At 49.3% G+C, this 22,428-nt stretch overlaps 1 protein-coding gene across 3 annotated transcripts in view; it reads left to right on the top strand.

Moving 5' to 3' along the window:
- Positions 1 to 10,369: 10,369 nt before the first annotated feature.
- Positions 10,370 to 22,428, top strand: part of Actn1 (actinin alpha 1) — a 92,081-nt gene continuing 80,022 nt past the window's right edge. For 2 of the 3 annotated variants that reach the window (XM_051196222.1, XM_051196220.1), the window contains exon 1: positions 10,370 to 10,709. In XM_051196222.1, coding sequence (XP_051052179.1) covers positions 10,605 to 10,709 — 105 coding nt within the window. In that variant the 5' untranslated portion in view covers positions 10,370 to 10,604. The remainder of the gene's footprint in view (positions 10,710 to 22,428) is intronic. The other variant, XM_051196221.1, reaches the window with a different exon arrangement.

Here is a 22,428-nt window from a genome sequence, read left to right as displayed (position 1 = left end):
GGAAAAGCCTAAAGTGTTTGCACCCTGTTTTATGTTTGTGCATATCGAAAGAATATTTTAAAAATTGGGCAAGGCAGCTCATGCTTGTAATCCTCACTCAGAGGAAACTGAAGCAAGAGAATTGCTACGAGTTTGAACCTAGATTGAGCCACAGTCTAGCTTGGGCTACAGAATAAGACTTTGTTTCAAAAAAGGGGAGGGAAGAGAAGGAGGGGAAAAGGAAGGGAAGGGAGGGGCGGGGAAAGGGAAGAGGAGGAGAGGGAGGGGGAAGAAGAGGGAGGGGAGGGGAGGGGAGAGGGAAGGAAGGGTGGGGAAGGAAGGAGAGGGAAGGGGAGGGTAGGGGAGGGGAGAGGAAAGAAAGGGGAAGGGAGGGGAATGGGCGGGGAGGGAAGAGAAGGGAAGAGCAGAGAAAGGAGAAAAAGGAAAATAGGAGAGGATTAGCAAGAGGGGGCAGTGAGAAAAATAGCGGAGTGTCATGTTATATGTTATATGTTGTATGACTGTTACAGTGATAACCTGTCATTTTGTATGCTAACAAAAATAACTAATCCAAACATTAACACAACAGCTAATGGGTGTGTGAGCATTTGTATCCGTTCTGAAGAAACTTACTTACTACTCAAGACCCAGACACTTTCTGTATCCTTGACACAGGAGGGAGGATTCTCAGAAGGGTTTCAACAAAAGGACCAGAAGCTTAGAGATCACTTGGCCAGTCCAGCCTCTCATGCTGCTTCTGAGTAAAGCCTGGGTTTATTCAGCTGATCGCAGGCTTCTATTCCTGACCTTACCCTGCCTCCCACCTAGGGAGAGCCAGCCCCTCCCCCACAAGCAATCTCCTCAACTCCAGGAAGTGACCTGGTCCGCCTCTGGGGCTGAGAGCAAGCTCTCCTGCCTCTGCCTCCCCCAGCCCCAGGAATCTGCCTGAAAGCGCCCAGGTTGAGGGGTGGGGGTTATTACTCACCAGGAATTCCCAGCTGTACTTTGGGTGTTTGCCGGCTGGTATTTGCTGGGAACTAGAGATATCTGGGAGGTCTTTCCAGCTTTTCTTAGCAGGCCCAGGCAGGGCAGCTGTCAAGCATGGCTATCTTTCTTCTCAGAGCTGACCTCAGAGTAGCTGCTGGAGCTCCAGATAGCTGGGGATCCTTTGCTGCTTTTAAGTGCAGGAAGCTGGGAGAGAGATGGAAGCCTGCTCACTGAGGAAAAGAGGGTACCAGAAAGTCTGCTGTTCTGTCCTGAGCCAGGGAGCTGGGCAATGTGGAAAGCAAAGAAACTCCTTTGCCTGCTCCTGGCCAGTCTTTTATTAGAGATCCTGTAAGGGCAATGTGCCCACTGCACCCCCCCCCCACACACACACGCTGCAGTCTGTGGTGGGAGGAGGATTGGCTCTTAGGAAACAGTCCCAGCTAAGCAGAAGACAAGGGCTCAGAACTGTAGACTCTCAAGGGACACAGCCCACTCAGTGCCTCCAGCACCACCTTCCCAAAAGGCTCACGGACTTATGAACAGCTTGACCATGACAAAGGACTGGCTTCCCAGGTCCTGGCTCAGGTTTGATAGGGAAACTGAGGCAGCACTACGGAATTTTACTAAAGTCATATTTCCTACAGTAACTACCTCATAGGAACACAGGAGGCAGAAAGTGTGGGCAAAGGGCTCAAAGAGAGCAGAGACCGCTGTGTCAGCTATAATGGGTGTGTTGCGAGTTTCTGAGAATATGAGTTTGTGATTGTGTCTGAGGACAAAACTAGTTTCTGCCTTTCTGACCTAGAAACCCAAGAATCCATAGTGGTGTTGTTTGCCTTCTGTCGCTGTGATAAACACCATGATTAAAGAACAAATTTGGGGAGAAAGAGTTTATTAACTCTTATACCTTCAGGTAATAGTTAACAGGAAAGGAAGTCAGGGCAGGAATCTGGAGGCAGGGACTGAAGCAGAGACCATGGAGAATGCTGCTCACTGGCTTGCTCTCCCTAGCTTTCAGCTAACTTTTAGCTAGATTTCTTATACAGTCCACACCTCCTGGCTAGGCACTCCCCAATGAGGATGGGCCCTCTTTCATCAATTTGTAATCAAGCAAATGCCCCTTCCCCCCAGAGATGCCTGATTGATGTGGTCCTCACATTGAGACTCTTTAGATAACTCTGGGTTGTGTCAATTGACAGCTGAGTCTAACCAGGAGACATGGTGAGTTTTTCCTATCGCCTGCTACAGCTTAAAGTAGAATATCCTTTTTTCAAAGTGTTTAGGACTAGACTTGTTTCAGATTTCAGGGTCCTCACCCCTGATTCAGGAGTATTTGCACGTACATAATGTGGTATCTCAGGAATAGAGTTGAAAGTCTTAATACAAGATTAATTTCTGTTGCAAATACACAGCTGAAAGGTAATTTTACACAATATTTTTAGTACATCTGCATGTTGCCTGCCATCTAGCGCGTGAGGGAGGTGTGGAATTTTCCACTTGTGGTGTTATGTTGGCACTCTGAAAGTTTCAATTTAGGGAACATTTCACATTTTGAATTTCACTGGACATGGTGATGCATGCCTGGAATCCCAGCACGGGAGGGGTGGGGCGCAGAGAGATGACTCAGAAGTTACAAGCACCGACTGCTCTTCTAGAGGACCTACATTCAATTCCTAGCACCCACCTGGCAGCTCACAGCTATCTGTAACTCCAATCCCAGGAGGGATCTGATGTCTTTTTCTGCCTCCTCGGACACCAGGCATACACGTGGTGCACAGAATTACATGCATACAAAACACCAATACACATAACATCAATAAATAAAAATTCAAAAAAATTCCCTTCATGTGGGAAGTGAAGGCAAGAGGACCAGAGTTCAAGGTCATCTTTAGCTATGTAGAGTTCAAGACCAGCCCGGGCTCTTAAAAAATAACAAACAAAACAAAACAAAACAAAACAAAAACAAACAAACAAAAAAAAAAAAAAAAAAAAAAAAAAAACCAGACAAGCAAAATCTGGAGGTTCATATTAAGGATTCATACTCATTCTGTATTCAAATGACTACTGGGCTTCTGTGCTTTTAGGAAAGGTCCAGAAAGGAATCCATTACCCCCACTCTGCAAAGGGAGAGAACCTAGGATACAAAGAGGGAAATCCCTAGACTGCTGGACTAGGGGATTTCACAGTGAAAAAAAGTTTCCAGTCTCTCTCTCTCTCTCTCTCTCTCTCTCTCTCTCTCTCTCTCTCTCTCTCTCCCTCTCTCTCTCTCTCTCTCTCTCTCTCTCTCTCTCTCTCTCTCTCTCTCTCTCTCAAGAGGGAAGTTTGAGACAGGGTTTTTCTAGGCAGCTCTAGCTGTCCCAAATCTTGCTGTGTAGACCAGGCTGTTTTTGAATTTAGAGATCCACTTGCTTCTGCTGGGATTAAAGATGTGGGCCACCACTATCTAGCTGTTTCCAGTTTGTTCCAGAACCTACTTGTCTGTTTCCATACAGAGCTCTCTGCAGGGCCAACATCTCCTAGTAGGGCAAGGAGAATGAATGCTTGTTGTAGCGGCCCCATCTTTCCCAGGGAGGTTTGTTCCTCTACCCTCAAACGGGGCACCTGTGGCTCCCATTGACTCACTGAAGCAGCTGTCCTGCGCATGGGCACAGGAGAAGGAGGCTGCAGGAAAGCGGGAGGCGGGGGCATCTCTCTTCTACAGCGAAGAGACTCTAGTGGAGAAGGACCTTCAGTGTTCTCTTCTTCGCCACCACCTGAGCAAATTTCCTGAGTTTCAGTCCCCACCCACTAGTGGGTATGATGACAAGGACTCTTCCCACACCCCCGGTTCCTTTGTTTTTGCAGCCAGAGTAATCCACAGGCTGCAAAGAAACAGTAACAGCTGAGCCTCTGGAAGGGGTCAGTGTGGTTCCCTAGGGTTACTCTTCCCCTTTGCCCTTCATTCTCCACCTCACCTCACTCCATTTTCTCTGCACACAGAGCTCCAGGGAGTAATGGAGCTTGAACCCAGAATCCAAACATGCTAAGCACACCTCCTCCGCTGAGCTATACCTCCAGCCCAGGATTGTGTTCTGTCTTGTTTGTTTTGCGTCTTCTTATGTTACCCTGACTCTTCTCAAACTCACATTCTCAAGCGAGCGAGCCTCTGGTTTCCATCTCCACTCTATTTAGACTATGGGTATGTGGCACTGTGCCCAGCTAGGGATATATATATTCCTATTAAACTTTCATTTGAAATGTCAGCTGAGGCATGAAGGTACTTTAATCCCAGCATTTAGGAGGCATAGGCCTCATGGCTTTCTGTGAACTCAAGGTCAGCCTTATCTACATAGTAAGTTCTGGGCTGATCAGGATTATACATTGAGATCTTATCTTGAAAACAAAACAATCCCCCCAAACCAAAACAAAACAAAAGAAGAAATAAAGCAAAATCGACAGAAATGTCATATTAAACAGACTTTACTCAACTTCTCAATTTTACTCAGAGCCAAAGAGCCTCCCAAAAACTACCATCCCCTGAATTGTCACTTAACATATACTGTGTGTTTTAAGAGAGACAGGGTCACATCTATCTTGCTGGCCTGTTCCACTGCTCTTATTTTGGATTCATTGCCATTTATTTATTTATTTATTTATTTATTTATTTATTTTCAAGACAGGGTTGCTCTGTGTAACAGCTCTAGCTGTCCTGGAACTCCCTCTGTAGACCAGGCTGGCTTCTGCCTCCTGAGTGCTGGGATTAAAGGTGTGTGCCAGTATACCTGGCTTTCGTTTTACTTTTATATTTGAGACAGCAGTTGCTTTGTTGTTAAGTCAAGCCTTGAACTCAAGATCTTGTCTTTGTCTCCTAAATGCTGGGAATATAGATTTGTGTTATCATACTCAGCTTCTTCTTCTTCTTCTTCTTCTTCTTCTTCTTCTTCTTCTTCTCTCTCTCTCTTTCTCCCTCCCTCCCTCCCTCTCTCTCTCCCTCTCTCTCTCCCTCTCTCTCTCTCTGTGCCAAAGGTCGATATCAGGCATTTTCCTCACTCTACACCTTACTTTTTGAGACAAAGTCACTTACTGAATCTGAGGCTTACCAACTCACCGACTCAGTTAGACGGGCTGGTCCAAGAGTACCTGGAATCCTCCTGTCTCTGTCTCCCAGTGCTGGGATTATAGGCATGTGCTACTGTGCCCAGCTTTTATGTAGGTGTTGAGGATCAAGCCCTCCTACTTACACAGCATGCACTTTATTGAATGAAGCATCTCCCTAGCTGTTGTGGAATATTACTTTTTTTTTTCAGAATAAAACTTATGTATTTGTATGCTTAACAAAACATTATTTGAGAAACAAAGTACAAAAACAAATAAAGAAATACCCCCCTCAAGGAAAACAAAACTGTTGAAATTTGACCAGGAACTGGAAAGAATTTGCTACCACATGCAGCCTCATTCAGATGCAGTCCTTCAAGAGATGTCCCCAAGCTCCCTGCTCTAGAAGCCCCATTTGATTTCGGTTATACACACAACCCCTCTGGCAATAATGTCTTTGGCAGCATACTTCCTCCCCCTGCAAGGACTATGCATACACATCCCTCTCCAAATGATGTGCTTTGCAACATCAGAACCCACTGACCCTCCCTCTGAATTGGGGCTCCACACATCCCTGCCTGGAAAATAGACTAAGATGTGGAATAGTACTTTAACTATGTAAAGATGTATTACATTTGTTTATGCTGCATTTGTTTAACAATGTAAAAATGTGTTGCTTTGCCTGCCTAAGGCACCTGATTGGTCTAATAAAAACCAGAATGGCCAATAGCTAGGCAGTAGAGGGATAGGCGGGGCTGGAAGGCATCAAGAATAAGTACAAGGAGGAATCAAGGCTTGAGAGAGAAGGGAGAACAAGGAGGGAGACATCAGCCAGCCAGCTGAGGAACCAGGAAGGTAGGGTCCAGACAATGAAAGAAAGATGAAAGGCTCCAAGGCAAAACATAGATGAAGAGAAACAAGTTAAATTAAGGAGCTAATGGGACAAGCATAAGATTAGGCTGAGTGTTTATAACTAATAATAAGTCTCCATGGCATGATTTGAGAGCTGGTTGGTAGCCCAAAAGAAAGCCTGCTATACCCAGCCTCCCTCTTTCTCCATTCTCTACCTCTAGCACAGTGTCAGGCATAATTAATACTTGCTAAGTAGATGAATGAATGAATGAGTAAATGAATGAAATTTGGGGAAATAGTGAAATATGCATGCGAGTGGCAAATAGAACCTATGGTGGCAGGAATAGGTGTTATTATTCATTCAGATGATCAATAGCAATGAAAAGACTTACCCTGAAAGAACCCACTGTTTACCCATTATTTAAAAAACAATACCAGGTGGTAGGAGAAGCAACCGAAATCCTCATCTCCTGCTGCTAGAGAGTAAGTTGTTTCTGCCAGTCTGAGAAATTGTTTGACAGGGTTTAGTAAAGTGAAGGATATGCAAAGCCCGTGATCAAGCAGTTACACTTGGAGGTATACATTCAAGAGAAATGAATGCATGTGGTCATCAAAAACACCCCCAAAAATGTTCACTGTGGCTTTTGTCATGGTAGTTCCAACCAGCAAGCAGTGAAGATGCTTGGACATGATAAAGGAGTGGTTACTCAGGATGTAATCCTATAATGGAAAAATACAAATCACACACACACACACACACACACACACACACACACCCCACAGGCTGGGGATACAACTCAGCTGATAGAATGTGGCCTAGCATTCATAAAGTCCTGGGTTCAGTTCCCAGTAGTGCGTATATCAGGCACAGTAAAAAGAAGTTCAGGGTTATTCCCCAGCTACATAGGAAATTAGAGGCCAGCCTAGACTAGACACTATCTCAAAACGAGAAGATAACACAGCTAAGTCAGGTATGGTGGTAAATGCCTTTATTTTCAGATCTTGGAGACAGAAGCAGGCTGATCCCTTTGAGTTCAAGGCCAGCCATGCCTATAGAGTGAGACACTGTCTTTAAAAAAAGAAAGAAAGAAAAAAAGATGGTAAGAATGTCTTGGGGATGTGAATTGGACTGTGTTCTGGGAATGCCTTGTATCTTCACTTGGCTGACAGGGATGTAGATATACTTGACTAATGTACTTTATAATGAAGTATGCTCTGATTTAAAAGGTGGATATTACAAACATCCCGACTGGGGGAAACAGAGAGCTTGGAACTTCCCCATAGCATGGAAGTACAGGGGGGATATGTTTTCAAGGTGAGGGAAATGTGTCACATCAGATACCAGAAAAGCCTGGCCACAAGGCCTGAAACAGTGGTCTCTGGATTGCACAGCTGAAAACCCATTTGTCTGGCCTTTCAGTGGAGAGGTCATAGCTGTGAGTTTAGGAGGCACTAAGTGGTGAATAAATTGAGATCATGAACACAGAAGAAATAAATAGTGGTAATGGAGTGGGGGAGGGGCTGCAGTCAAAGGAAGATCTCTTTCAAATAGAAACTGGAGTGATGGATCCAATTTGGAGGGGAGGACTGAAGATGTAAGGGAGAGAAATATTGAGGGTGGCAGGAAGTTCTTGGGACAGGAATGTGGGGGTCCAAGGACACCAGCTTAAGGATGGGTTATAGCCAGGCTGTGGTGGTGCACTTGGGAGGCAGAGGCAGGTAGATGTCTGTGAGTTCAAGGCCAGCCTGATCTACAAAGTGAGTTCCAGGACAGCAAGAACCACACAGAGAAACCCTGTCTTGAAAAACAATGAAAATTTCCTCCATCCCACCCCCCCCCCAAAAAAAAAAACTAGGGTTGAGAGTCATTAGATTACAGGCTCATGTCTAGGCATCACATGCAACCTGGACAAATTTCCACCTCTCTTTGGGCTTTGATCTATTTTCTGTTTGATGGAATTTAAATATTTATTCCAGGTAAACCTCATGGTCTGTTCTCTTATCCTGAAAAACTCTCTCCTCTTGATATCCAAACTCCTTTGCCTTCCAGTCTGTCCCCAAGTATTGCATCTATCCACATCTTTCCTATTACTGTCTGCAACCGGTTTTGCAGTGTGCAGCCAGCCATTTGTTTCCCTCTGACTTCACAGGGCACGCTGGGGTCTCCTTTCCAGCCACATTCCCCTAATAGCTCCAGTCTAGCCACCTTGAGATGGGAGACATCCAGTTGTACGCCATGGACTCTTCTGCATCCCTTTATTCTGACTCCCCTGGTCCTTCTCCCTGGAACAATCTCCCACACTTATCTGACTCTTATTCCTTAGAGTTTAGGCAATTTCTACCTGGAGCCTTCTTCCCCATGTGGCTCAGTGCTCCCCCAGAACTGCATCAGACCAACCCTTGCTTCTTTCTCATTTGGTCACATTTTTGTTTCCAAGTTTGCCTCTGATGGGCTGTGTAGGGAAGGGACTGTTTTTTTTTTTTCATCTTTATTATATACATGATGTCTAGCATGTTCCTCGACACACAGAAGGTATTCAGAAAAATTAATTGAGTGAACGAACAGATATAACATCATCATTACCCTCTATGTTAGGGTTAGAGCCATAGTTTAGCAGTGCTTATGAAATAGTTCATAAATCTCCTGTCTCTAGCTCAGAAACAGTCGCTTCCTTGGCCAGGGGTTTAGAAAGGACACAGTGCTGATGGTAACACTGGCATGAACGTGTGGCTGACTAATGACTCAAGGACCAATAGTGCTGATATCTGCTTCTACCAGCATCACCCTGTCCTCTGCCAACCAGAGGCATGGTTTCTCCCTCCCACTCTGACCATTGTGAACTTTTGAGTACTCTAATTCAGACCTCTTCCTGTCAGTAAACATCTCTTGTGTAACTTGATAGACTACACTGGCTTCAAGATTAACCAGTCGTCCTACAAATACAACTTGGCCTTCATTTTCACAAGTTAGAATCTTGGATTGAATCACAGATTAAAAGTATCCCAAGAGTGGAGGATAGCTGACTGTGTAGACTTCTTTTTCCTGTCAGGATTTCCGCAACAGTGTGCATAGTCAAGTGGCATTTCTATCCCGGAATGATTTAAAACGTACAGTGGATGTATATAGGTTATGTATCAATCTTGTGCCATTATACACGTGTGAGATTTAAGCATTTGTAGATTTTGGTATCTGCAGTGGTCCTGAAATCAGTTCCCCTGAATATTAAGGGATGGCTGTATAAATTAAGCCCTACGACTCAAGAAGGATTTATCTGTTGCCCATATTAGAGCACACAACCAACTAACTGCAGGCTTACTTGCTACTGCTTTTCATATTCAGCATCCCTCAAGAGACCACCAGGAAGCCGGCAGCCTCTTCCCAGGATGCAATGCTACTGGACTAACTAATTTCCATCATCCTTTGCTGAGCCCAGAGAGTAACACCAGGCACCAAGCAGTTTAGTTGTTTCTTGTGCTGTTTCGACCTCCTTCAAGGACATAAGGTTTTGTCAGGCGCAAGGTTAGATACAGAATTGACCTGTAGAATCCATGGCATGCTAAGTCTCTCGCCCAGCTCAGCTCTTTGAGTTCAGTTTTCACATTTGTCAGGTTGGAAGGATTCGTGGTGTAAGTAGTTCATTTCAGGGCCCTTCCTAGCTTTCAGGAAGGTGTAGGGAAGCTGTAGAAGTGGATGGGAAAGGAGGTCACTGGCCTCCAGAAGATAGCAGTCCATCCGGGCATACCTGCCGCGAGCCTGGGAAGCCGGGAAGTGCGGCTGCCACTCATGAAGCCCTACAGAAGTATCCAAAGGACCCTTGGTGAGGCGGGGACGCTTGGCGGCTTGAGAACTGTGGGCTGGTCACAAAGGGCAGGGATCAGTCTGGTCCTAAGGGGCGGGGCGGGCGCGGTGGTGGAATCAGGAAATTCCTTTTTACTGTAGGCCCTCCCCTCCTCTTTCCAGGGTACCGACTTGTCCCGACCCAAGTTCCCCGAGGAAGAGAAAACGAAATGTGCCTCGGGTTTTCCCTTGCAGGACTGGGGTTCGGAGCTCGCTTGGGACCACAGGAACACCAGTGCGCCCAAGTTCCAGGCCTTCCCGCCGGCAGGGAACCGGGCCAATCCTCGACGACTCCCGCGGCTCCTGGACGCAGTGCTATTTGGTCCCGGAGCTCCGGGAGGCGTCCCCCGGCTCCACTCAGGTTCAGCTTAAGGTGGTGTCACATGAGCGGCGGGGGAGTGGGAACCCAGGGAGTGGGCGGTGGCGTGCGCGCCCGGAGGGGACCGCCCAGTCCACCTATATGCACAGGGACCCGCCTGACGGATGCCAGGAATTCCCAATGAGAGGCGCTGGGGGGAAGTTTGGGCAACTCGGCCTGGCCAATGGAGAACCTCGGGAGGGCTCTGCCCCTTCTCCCCGCCCCCGCCCGCCTCGGCTCCGGCAGCGCGAGTGTTCACCGAGCGCAGTGTGCGTGGAGATTAGGTCGGAGCGCGCGCCTTAGGAAGGCAGTCTGCGAGCTCCAGCCGCCGCCACCATCAGCAGCAGCCTCCGCTAGCAGAGCCGCGGCGGAAGCGGGCGCAGGGGAGCGAGCCCGGCCCCGCCAGCCCAGCCCAGCCCAACCCTGCCGACTCCCTCCCCACACCCGAGCAACAGCTGCCGTCGCCTGGAGAGAAGGTGGAGGAAAAAATCCAGTCTCTAGCACGCGCGCACCATCATGGACCATTATGATTCCCAGCAGACCAACGACTACATGCAGCCCGAAGAGGACTGGGACCGGGACCTGCTCCTGGATCCGGCCTGGGAGAAGCAGCAGAGGAAGGTTAGTAGCTACCCCCACCCGCCGCATCCCCGAGTCCCAATCTGCTCTGCCCGCCGCACTCCTGGGCTCCCGACTGGAAACCAGTTCCCGGCGCGCAAGAGCGGAGGCGGGGACAGCGCGGCCACTGCGAGGTGGGGTATTGGGTTACAGGCACCGGGCGGAAGAAGGGAGCACCCCTGCCCTGTAGCCCGCGAACCGCGAGTCCCTGCGCGGGGAGGTGGCCCCGCTGGCGGGCAGGTCGCCTCGGGGCGGGTGGTCCAGGCCACCCCGTTGCTGCCGAAACCATGCTGGCGTGGGCAGGGCGTGGGGGCGGTGCTCAAGAGGCTGGGGCTGAGACTTCGGCTCCATGGCTGCTTACTCGGGATCGATTTTCCCCTTCCTTCCCTTCTTCCTGGCGCCTCCATATGGCGTGCGGTGGCAGCGCGCTTCCTGGGCCGCCCCTGGGGCTCTGTATAGTAGGGGCAAGCTGCCCCGCAGTCTGAGTCCCTAGCCGGGTCGACAGACAGCAGAGCGGGTGTCAGAGGGTTTGGCGGCAGTCTCGGCATCTACCTGGAAGTGGACGTTGCTGGAGTGCGGCTGGGGCCGATAAAATCGGGGGCTGTTCGCGGGCTCCCCAGGGCCCTGTGGGGGCGGGGTCAGGACGGTGAACCGTTTTATTGCTTAACTCAGTGAGCTGGTAGCTGCAAGGTTTGCTTCTGTGTGCTTCTCCACCGGCACGCTCTTTTCCTGGTGAAACGCGAGTTTGGGTAGCTTGGGTGAAGGACCGTTCATTTCAGGAGATATTTGGGGTCGTTCTTTGAGGATCCCTGCTTAGCCACGCGCTGTATCTTAGACGCCATCAGCGAGGTCTGGGTCTGCTGCCCTGTCTGGGCTCGGGAATTGGCGATGGGTCCTAGCTAGTGGCAGGAAGAGGTCAGAAACCACTCGTGTGTGTGTGTGTGTGTGTGTGTGTGTGAGTGTGTGTGTGTGTGTGTGTGTGTGTGCGCGCGCGCGCGCGCGCGCTTTGACCCTACCGCGGCTTCCTGCCTGCATAGTGAGCCCTTTCCCTAGACAGCCACGTACCCTGAACCCCCTCCCATTCCCGTCCAATCCCTCCTCATTTCATACTCCCCCCCCCTTTCGTGATCTGGGTATGGGGGGGCAGGATGGCGCGTCCCTCTGGATAGTGCGGTTAGGGCTGGGCTTGAAGGAGAATGCTCATGTCCAAAAATGGTAACATTCATTCCCTTTTTTAAACTTAAAAGGGGGGGAGTTTAGAGAGCCGACTGAAGTTTTTTCTTTTCTTCCTTCGGCTAAGGCATCCTGTGTTAGCTCACTCAGGAATCCTAAGTCCTGAAACGGTGCCCTTTTACTCACTTCATCAGAAGAGCAGGGGTAATTTAAAACACACCACAATGGGCTTCCTTAAACACACGACCTGGGGCCCTGCCCCTGTCTTATACAGCAACATCGACTTAAGAGAGTCCCTTGGCTTTGAACTGATTCTTTGTAAAGTATTGGTAGTTTAAAGACACCGCCCTCTTCCTGTCACCCCCTCCCCCTCTCCTGGAGCTGAGCGCTGAGGGTCTTTCCCTGCTTCACAGGCTGACTTTAATTCCTGGGGCTCCTGGTGGGGGAGAAAACTGGGTGAGCAATTTGGAGACTCCCAGGGTGAACAAGGGAGCCCCCTCCCCTGCACGTTTCTCTTTCAAAAGAAGAAACAAAAAGCAAAGCAAAACAAAACAAAACAAAAAAAACCCAAAAACTTTCTCAGAAAGTGGAAATCTTGGGATCTTCCATGGAGGATAGAAGTCCCTTCCAGGAGTTGAACTGCATGCAGGAAGAGGCAGGGGTGATGGATGGCCAGGTCCAGTGAGGGAGTGGGACCCAGTTTCTGGCATCCAGACACTGAGTCTTGGGCCTATGTGTTCACTCCATATTAAAAAAAATAAATAAATAAATGGCTGAATGAACATATTCAGTGAGGTTGGAGAGAAAATAATAGATTCCCAGAATGCTGACCTTGTAAGAACATACTATCTAGGGAATTTGGTCATCTCTGTAGGTAGGTTGATGTTGGCTAATGTGTGCTAGCATGTTACCTGTTACATCACATAGATCCCAGCAGCTCCGTGAGCTAGACACACGAGAGGGTGAGTAAACCAGAGTAAGAGAGAAGTAGCCTGGGCTGGGGGCTGGTGTGTGGTGGGCTGGGGGCAGCTGGAGGAAGGATGGGAAGAAAGCTAGGTCTGGCATTCCCATCTAGAGGGTTTTGGTGTCTGGAAATCACCATCTGCTTGGGTTGGTTGATAGTGGGTACCTGGCAGAAGGCTCTGCTTTTGACTTGGTCCGAGGTTGTGGCCCGGGTCGTTCATTATCTGTGTTGCCTTTTGTGAGCTTCAGTTTCCTTGTCTGCAGAATGTTGGTCTTGCCTAGTTCTCAGTGGAGTGATAGGGATATACAGAGGGGCATTTCTTAAGGAAAAGCAGCACCTAGTAGATATTTGCCATTCTCCGTACTGACTGGAAATGGGGAGGATGTTAATGGGACCATTGCTCACAAGTGAACAGGGCTGAAGGAGGCAGGGGAGATTGAGTGGCATGTGCAGTTGGAGGCAAAGGTCATGGTACAAAAGGCAGAAGACAGCCTGCTTTTAGCCTCGGTGCAGCATGGCTGTTGGTGAGACTGTGGTCAAGTCATTTCCTTCTCAGCTCTCTGTGTGTGGTGTATGTGTGGGTATACCTAAGTGGTGGCTACAGACTGATGTCTGGCATCTTCCTTAGCCATTCTCCACTTTATTTATTAAGATAGGGTCTCCCTGTGTCCTGCCCTGGCTGGCGTGAAACTCTGCAGTGTAGAACAGGCTAGCCTCCCACTCACAGAGATACCACATGCCCTTGTCTCCACACCTGGTCAACTCTCCACTTTATTTTTGAGAACATGGCTTCTCTCACTGAACCTGGAGCTCCTGACTCAGCTAGTCTCCATGGATTTGCCTGTTTCTCTGCCCTTGCCACCCCTGGGGTTGCAGGCGTGTGCCACTGTACCCAACTTTTTTTTTTCGAGGTAGGGTTTCTCTGTTTAGCAGGCCTAGCTGTCCTGAAATAGCTCTGTAAACCGGGCTGTCCTTGAACTCACAAAGATCTGCCTGCTTCTGCCCCCTGGTTGGGATTAAAGGCATGCGCCACCAACGTCTGGCTGTACGCAACTTTTTAAGTGGGTGCTAAAGATTGAATTTAGGTAATTAATGCTTGTGTAGAAAGCCCCTTAGTGACTGAATCACAGCTCTGAGCTTTTTCTAGATATAGTTCCACAAATGCTTTGTGAGCACTTACTGAGCCAGGTTGAGTTCTAGCTGTTGGAAGTGGGACGCTGAGTAAGATAGAACCTGATGCATTTCTGCCCTACCTAGCCTCCCCCTCCTTCCAGCTCTTACCTGTTCCTATGAAATGATGTGGTAGGAGCTGCTTACTTGGTGGAGGTGGATGCAGGTAGAAGCCTGAGCAGGCAGGAGGCATGACTCAAGGAGCCAAAGGGGGTGGGGTGGGCTGTGCTTATACCTTCTCCAAAGATTGCTTTGGGGCAGAGTTCTTGGCTGGTCCTCATAATCTCATAACCAAATGCACAACGCAGCTGTGGTACAGAACCTGTGGACCAGAGGAGGTGCAGCTTGGGTCGCCTTCCTGACTTCCAGGCTGAGGTCTGAAGTCACCTTTCTTTCCCAAGACTGAGCGCACGTGCACAGGTGTCAAGCAGGCTAAAGAGCATATTGACTTGGGGATCTAGGTCCTGGATCTAGCCTCTCTCACTGTGATCTTGGGCCATGTCCTTTCAGCTTCGGGTTCCATATTTGTAAAAAAAACTAGCTGATAGAGTTTTACCTTGAGAAGTGAGGAGGTGGTCCTGCTGTTCAATTATGTTCTCCTCTTCTCTCTGAAGTCTTGGAGGTTCTGGGTGACTGTATATTCCACAGGTGTCAGCCCTGAGGCTTTTCACGATGAGACACTTAATCCATACTTGTTGAGTGAGTAGCTGTCGAAACAGAGTGGTGTTGGCAGGTGAATGAAAATGGCTGTGCATAGATAAGACCTAGATCCAATACCGCACCAATGGTTGGCTGGGTCTTAGGAAGACAGACCACCTCATTCACACTGTTTTCTGGGCAGCTGGACCATCTCATAGGAGCTCACCCAGGATTCCCAAAGGGAAGGAAAGGGGCTTGAATGGATGGGTTTACCTGGGAAGGACTAGACATCCCAAGTCAGAGTGGTACCTGGGGGAGCATACTTAGAAAGAGGATTGGCTCTTCCACCCTCAGAGCCATCCTTGTCCTCTTAACTGCTGTACCTGGGACAGGTCTGTAGGGGCCAAGAACCCAGGCTCTTGTCTGCTGAGTTTCTGGTGCTGAGCACAGGAGGGATAGGAGGCTGCTGCTTGAGGATACGGATGCTCTGCTTCTACATAAAGACCCAATCCTAGGCCTGCATCCTGGCTGTAGCTTCTGCAGATTAATGTACCCTGGGTGTGCTGCTGCTGCTGCTGCTGGTGGTGGTGGTGGTGGTGGTGGTGGTGTGTGTGTGTGTGTGTGTGTTGTGCCATCTTGGATCTACTTCGTGAGTTCTAGGCTAGCTTGATTTCAAAGACCCTCCCCCACAAAACGAAACAATTAAAAAACAAACCACAATCAAAAACAAAAACAAAAAACCCCCCCACCAAAACAACAACAACAACAACAAAAAACCAAAAAAACAAAACAGGAAAAAAAAAATACTTAAAATGTGTGTCATTGTGTTACAGTTCAAGCAGAATGACACAGAGTGGATGTCCTTTAAGAGCCATGTAACCCAGGAATTTGCCCTGCCCTCACACCTTCCAGCACCTCCCCCAAGCTCGCTTGATGTAGTTCTTTACTCTCCAAACCCTGCTCCACATGGGTAGGCTGGGAACAGGTGTCCCTTTGGTGAAGCAATGGACAAACCCTGAAGGAGAAGCTGGGGAGGGAAGGTTGGGGCTTCAGATGCCAGCTGGCCCTGGACCAGGCAGGTGTGAGAAGGCCTGGCTTGTGGCCGGAAAACCAGATTGTCCAACACTGGGACACTAGAGGTGGGCTTGTAGTCAGAGGCTGGTAGGCTCCTGAAGGCTACATGGTCAATAACCTCTTGAGGAATCTCTTCCTTGAGGCTGGCTTGGGGAGGGGCTCCAGGCTGCTACCTTTCAGCCCTCTCTATTTTTAGGGTCTTGCCCTAGGCACCCGGCTACAGACCGGAAATTGGGCTTGAGGGCTTGTCACACAAGATGTGGTATTTCCTGTGGGTCTAGAATTGGGGTGGGATAGCCCTAGCCTGAGGTATGACCTGGTCACAGATGTAATGTGTGGCTTCTGGAAAGAGCCCAGCCCTTGATGCAGTTGGGCTGTTGACCGGAACTGAACCCGTTACAGAGTGTTCAGTGAAAACCCTGGGCGTGCTGCCTTGTGGGTCACGCCGAACACAGTGTAGGTAGAGAGGAGACCAGCAAGACCCACAGTCAAACTACTAGGCTGTGTCAGTGATAGCTGATGAGTGACTGACACACCTTGTGGCTGTCGTAGGGCCAGAGCCTGCAGACAGCCTGAGGTGGAGAAGATGTCATGCTTGTTAGTTTGAGTAAAGAGGTATAAAGAAGGATGTTCCTGCTGGGAAACTGAGTGTCCTCCGTTAGCTGGACTGCAGGGTTCAGTGAGATGAGGGGCCTGGGAGGGGCAGAGCAAGCCACCTAGAGTCAGGTGCTGGGGACACCCTCTCGTTGTTTGTTCTTGCTGAGCATCAGTCGTCATTCACCCCCTTATCTTTCCTTTCCTCCCCTTTGCTTTTCTCCCCCCCCCCAGGAGGGGGAAGGGGAGGGGGCAGGGGCTCATCAGGCTGGCCTTGCATTTTCTGGGTAGCTGACAATGACCTCCTGCCTCTACATTCTAAGTGCTGGAAGTATAGATGTGTAACAACACACTGCACACTGTGGTGCTGGGAATTGAATTCTAATGGGAGTTCCATGTGTAGTGGGCAAGCATCCTACCAACTTGGCTACACACGCAGCCTGGTCCTTCAGTTTCTGAGCGTGGAGGCTAGATCAGGCTGTCTGAGAGGGTCATTGGTCCCCGTCTTAAGACCTACACCTCTTCAGGTGCACTTTGGGTCATCCCGGCGAGATGCACAGTCTGCCACGTGGCCAAGTGTCACCTGCTCTACTGGCTCTGTCTTCTCCTCTTGAGATGGCCAGTGGCCCCACATCTCTGCAGGAGCAGTCCTGTGAGCTGAGCCTGTTTACTAAGCAAGAATACTGGCAGGACCAGGTGTGGGGCACATACATGCCTTTAATCGCAGACTACAGCGTGTATCTGTCAGCCTGGTCTATGTAGTGAGTTCTAGGCCATCCAAGGCTACGCAGTGAGACCCTCTCAAAATCAGATCTTGGCAGTTCATACGACCTCTCTACTAGGGGTGGTTTGAATAGTTTTAGTCTGTAGCTCCTCAGAGAGGTCATGGCCAAGAGGCCACAGGCAGAGGAAGCCTTTTAGCCCCTTTTACTGGTGCTGTTCATATGGGTCAGTGCAATCCAATTTATTCTTCAGTTCATGTTTCTGCTCACTCAAACCTGATCCTGATCCTGACCCAGGCAAGGAGCCATGAGGGGACAGAGACTGAGAAGACCCAGGAGGCCAGGGCTTAGAGCCTCCTGGGGGTCCACTCTTCCTGCCTGAGTGAGCCACCAAGATTTGCCATCTGTTCCCATCCATTCTTCCCTGCACATGAAGGTCAGGGCGCAGAGAGTTCCTCGGGCCTTCTCTCATGGCCTTCTATTGGCTGGGGAAGTTTCACAGGACTTTGATGGGTGGAGCCCAGCCTCCAGGAGCTGCCCCAGGGCCTGTGTGCTTGCGGCTCTGTGAGTGGGGCCCTACTGCTGTCACATTTCACGGGTGGAGAACTGTCTGACCTTTTCAGGGTCTCAAGGTCAGGGCCACAGCGGCTTTAGGGTCTGAAGATACTGGTTCCATTCCATCCCCCTCTGGTATTCGCTTTGCTGTGCACTTACAAAATAGTCTGCATACCTGGGAACATTAGGCAAAGATGGATGGGTACAAATAAAACCCCAGGGGTGGACATGTTCTGGAATTAGACAGTGGTGATGGATGCATGGCCTTGTGAATAGATTCAAAAATTGTGCGATGAAAAAAAAAATGGCGACACTGATGTTTGGAGAATTAGGGTCTCAGTTTTGAAAAACGCAAGAGAAGACTAACATCAAGCAGAAGCTGACAGGCAGCTGCCTGCCATCCCACCTCCCAAATGGGAACGCTGTCACAGGAGTTCAGATGGCACCTGCCATCCTCATGGCTTGTCCTTACTTGTTCACCCCTCCCCCCACCCACCCCTTTGCTCGGTGTCTGCTCCTGGGCTGGGATTTGGAGTCAGGAACCATTGTAGGAGAGCTGGAGTTACCAGGGAGAGAAGTACTTCTGTAGAGTGTGATTGGCCCCTTCTTGGTATGTCTTGAGAATATATGACATGCAAGCAGGGAGAACAGGGAGCAGGGCTGGGGAAGAAAGATGGCTTTCCTTATTTTCCCAGGTCCCTGGCTTGTGAGAGTCTGGGGCTGGCCAAACATAAACCCTGTTGGGTTGTAGTCACTTCCTTCCTTTTGCCATCCCCAGGGTCAGCAGGCAAGGGCAGCTTTCCTCAGGGTCCCGGGGATGCATGGGCTGAAGAGGTAGCCGCACCTCCCTGGGAAGTTGCCTAGCAATCGTGGGTAGGTGCCTTAGCCCACCACAGAGGTGGGAGGAGAATAAAAGGCAGCGAGGATGGGAACTGGGCGTAGATGTGTTTCCAGGGATGCTGTTCCCCTGGAAACTGCCTGCTTGGTCCTTGGCTACCATGGGCCTCTTGTGGGGCTGTGATTTGGTCTCCACTGAGGGATCCGAGTCTTCTCTAGGCTTGTATCCCTAAAGGTCCAGGGTGGAGGTCATGGAGGAACCCTTGCATGCCAGACTGTAAGTCAGACACGGTCTATTAGTGGCCTCTGATAAGCACTCCTCACAGCAGGGAGCGGAGATGTGGGATGTCATTCTTCCTAGAATGACCTGAGCTTAGAGATACCTGCTCCCAGGCCCACAGAGAAAGGGCTGGACATGAAGACCCAGGTATTCATTTTGGTTTGAAGCATTTCAGAAGCCCAAGGTACTGAGAGGGTCATATAAACACTGTCCTCCTCCTTTGGAGGAAAAAAAGAATTTCAAAGGTGGACTGGCCAGGAGAACTGTCATCACTCAGCCAACTAGTACTTATCAACAGTATTTTGGTTTCTCCAAGTGAGTGAAAGGGCCAACGGTTCATGCTGAATAAAGGTGAGATGATTTGGATGGCCTCAGCGTGCTTGAGTCTTCACAGAAGGCACTGCTAGTTATTCTGCTGGCGGGGAAGTTGAGGCCCAGAGCAGTAACCTACCCAGGAGCTGACTAGGGTTTCCTGGTTATGAACAAAGTTAGGCAGATTAACTTCAGAATTCTGATTTTTAACCCTAAGTACAGACACACCCTTGGCTGGGAAGGGGCTTATGTTTTAACTGAGACTCGAGTCTTAAATGTTGAGTGAATAATAACTCAGGGTGGTGTGTCATCAAGTGCTTATTTTGTGATTCATGGTTTTTCACGTTTACACTTCTGTATTAATCATGATGTGATTTCTTGCCCTTAATGGCGACGAGCAAACTTAAGAGGACGAACCTCCCTTTTAGGGTAGAGAGAGCCAGGCTTGGAAAAGTCAGGTGACTCTACCTAGGCCTTGGACACACTTGATTGTTGAGGGTGAATTTTGACTGAAGTCTTTGGAGGGCCCTGGGCTGATGGAGCCCGGCTGACGCAGACACGCCTGGAGTTATTTTTCCTTGGTTGCTTTGGGGTTCAGCAGCCTCTCTGTAGCTCCCTGCTCTCCACCTGCCCTGCCCTTTATTTGTGTTCCTCTGGGGGACCAGGAAGGCTTTGCTCCAGGCAGCAGTGCTCATTAGGTTTAGTTCAGATTGTGGGAGTCCATACTTTAACCCTTTAGCGTCATGTGCAGAAAGGTTAGGGCTTAGGCTGGCTTTTAGTGTGATGGGACCGGAAGTTTCTGAGCCAGGCTGAGAAAAATAGCACTTGTTGGAGGGACGATGTCGCTTGAGCCCTAGCATTGTAGGGTCTAAACTAGAGGCCCCACTGTCTGTCCTGGATGGAAAGTGAGCCAGCCCAGGAGGGTACCTCTTTGGTTACCTTGCAAACTCCTACTTGGTGGCTGGGGCGTGTGGGGCTGTCCAGGGTAGGGTTGCAGGCCACAAGATTGTGTCGCCCAGCCAGGGCTTGTAGGCCCCTGAAGTTTTATTTATTTTAGTTGTTTGAGACAGGATTTTGCCCTGTGGCCTGGGCTGACCTGGAACCCATTGTGTAGCCCACTCTGGCCGCAAATGTGCAACAATTCCCCTGCCTCAGTCCCCTGTGCTGGAATTACAGACACATTATAGGTATGCACTACCGTGCCCAGCTTCTGAAGATATTTTAGTATAGGTTTAATTAAACATGAGGATTAAGAGAAAGAAAGGTGTTTAGAAGAAAGTAAGATGTACCTGAGAATATGGGTGTGAGTTTCTCAAAGTGGAATCTTTAAAAGCTCTCTGCGGAAGTGGGTATTATGGGAGAAAGATGGATTGGCGCTGGATTCCATTTCCCTCCTCCAATCCTCTATAGGTGAAATGCCACAGGGGTCGGGACCTGGAGGTGATATCTCATGTTGTATTTTCTTTCTGTGTTGGACAAGCACCCTCCTGTTTTGCATGTGGAGGGGCTGTGAGGACCAGGTCCTGTCTCATGTTCCACAGAGGGGCAGTACAGCTTGTGGTTTGGGGATGGAGAGAAAGTAGAGCTGTTAATCCCTCTTGGTCCAAGCACAGACCCCTTTGTGTGTCTCTGGCTGCCGGCAGCCCCTCTGTTGTTTTAGGCCATAGTATTGGCTTTGAAGGTGGAGTGGTTCCTTTCAGACACCACAGACATCCTCCAGATAATAAATAATGGCACCTTCCAGCCCAGTTCCCGATATTTCTGAAGGGCCTTTCTTTCCAGGAACACAAAGTGCTTTTCCAGACTCCGCTCTGGGAGCTGGGATGAGGAGGAGGCACATGCATGTGTTTTCCTGGAGGCGGGAACTGGGCCTGGATCCCTGTTTCCTGCCCTTTGGGTTACTGTGGCCAGGACTGGAGGTATCTTTGTGTACGTGAGGCCCTGAGCTTGCTCAACACCCCCTTCATTCTGTGCGCCCCACCCCCCCCATAATTTGTTCTGTGGTTCTGGGGATGGAATCTAGGACCTTATGCATACTAGACCAGAGTGACACCACTACTTTCCTCTTTTAAAATTTTAAGTTAAGCAACATGGGTCTGGCGAGATGGCTCAGCAAGTAAAGGGCACGGACAGACGTGCTCCCAGTCCTGACTGCCTGAGTTCAGTTCCTGGAAGTTGCCCTTTGACCGCCACATATTTGCACAGGTGCACATAATACGTTAAGGTGTAAAGGAATACATTTTTAAAAAGTTAAGCAACAGTAACTTTATACCCTGATCAGTTAAATATGTTTGCAACTTTATCTTGTGTGTGTGTGTGTGTGTGTGTGTGTGTGTGTGTGCGCGCGCGTGCGCGCACGCGCACAATAAGATATACATCTACTTATTTGTTGTTTTAGGAATTTTGAGACAATTTCTCTGTAACCCTGGCTGGCTGTCCTGGGGCTCCATTGACCAGCCTGGCCTCAAACTCAGAGGCCTGCCCGCCTCTGCTCCCTGAGTGCTGGGATTAAAGGTGTGCATCACCACTCCTGGCTTTATACATTTATTTTTAAAATTAAGAAATGTTACTTTGGTATTCACATTTGGACCTGTCTACTACTGTCTTAAAATTGAGGTTGCTTGGCACGAGCAGTAAGTCCACCCTGGCACCCAGAGTGGTAGACTGGGAAACCTTTTCCTGGGCCTCTCTCTGTAGAAGCCCTGATTGAAGAACAGGTCCAATTTAAAGACTAGACCAGTGACTGACTGTGGAGATGAGTCTCAGGCCCACTAACACCCATGGTACTGTGGGTTGGCCGGGGCACATTCTCGGTGTTTCACAGATGGGCTTTCACTTAGGTGTCACAGCACCTGTAGTAAGATGGCTGGCAGGAGGTGAAGGTCCTCTGGGGGATTCTGGGAAGACCTGAAAGGCTCAGGTGAGTATATCAGGTATTTCTAGAGTTTCTGTTTTTTGAAGCCGGTTCCCAAAGCTGGCTGACTTTAGAGTTCTATTTTAAGGAAATGGCACATTGGAGTTGAGGCCCCAGTGTTCTCTGGAATCTCATCAGCTCCCATGGTGGCATGAACCCGTATCCTGGATTCCATGTTGTTGTTAGTAAGTGTATGATCATATGAACCCTGCCCAGGCAGCTGGCGTGTGTCTGTTTAAAAGTGGAGACAAGCTTGTAGCCCCCCAGTCTGATGTGTGTTGCTCCGTGTGCACACGTCTGTGCTGGAGGATGTATGTTGCTCCGTGTGCAGGCTTTGCCCAGATCTCATGGCTCCTTGCAGGTGACAGGTAAACCTAGCTTCCTGCCTCTGTAGTGGCCTCTCTGAGGGAGGGCAGAAGTCAGTCTTAATGTTGTCTTTTCTTCTTCCTAGGCATGTTTTTTGGCATCTGGCTTCTGCTCCCATGTCC

Source organism: Phodopus roborovskii, unplaced genomic scaffold (assembly GCF_943737965.1).
Source record: "Phodopus roborovskii unplaced genomic scaffold, PHOROB, whole genome shotgun sequence".
NCBI classification, from domain to species: domain Eukaryota; kingdom Metazoa; phylum Chordata; class Mammalia; order Rodentia; family Cricetidae; genus Phodopus; species Phodopus roborovskii.
The sequence above is the reverse complement of the archived record's forward strand: the minus strand, read 5'-3'. Positions and strand labels throughout refer to the sequence as shown.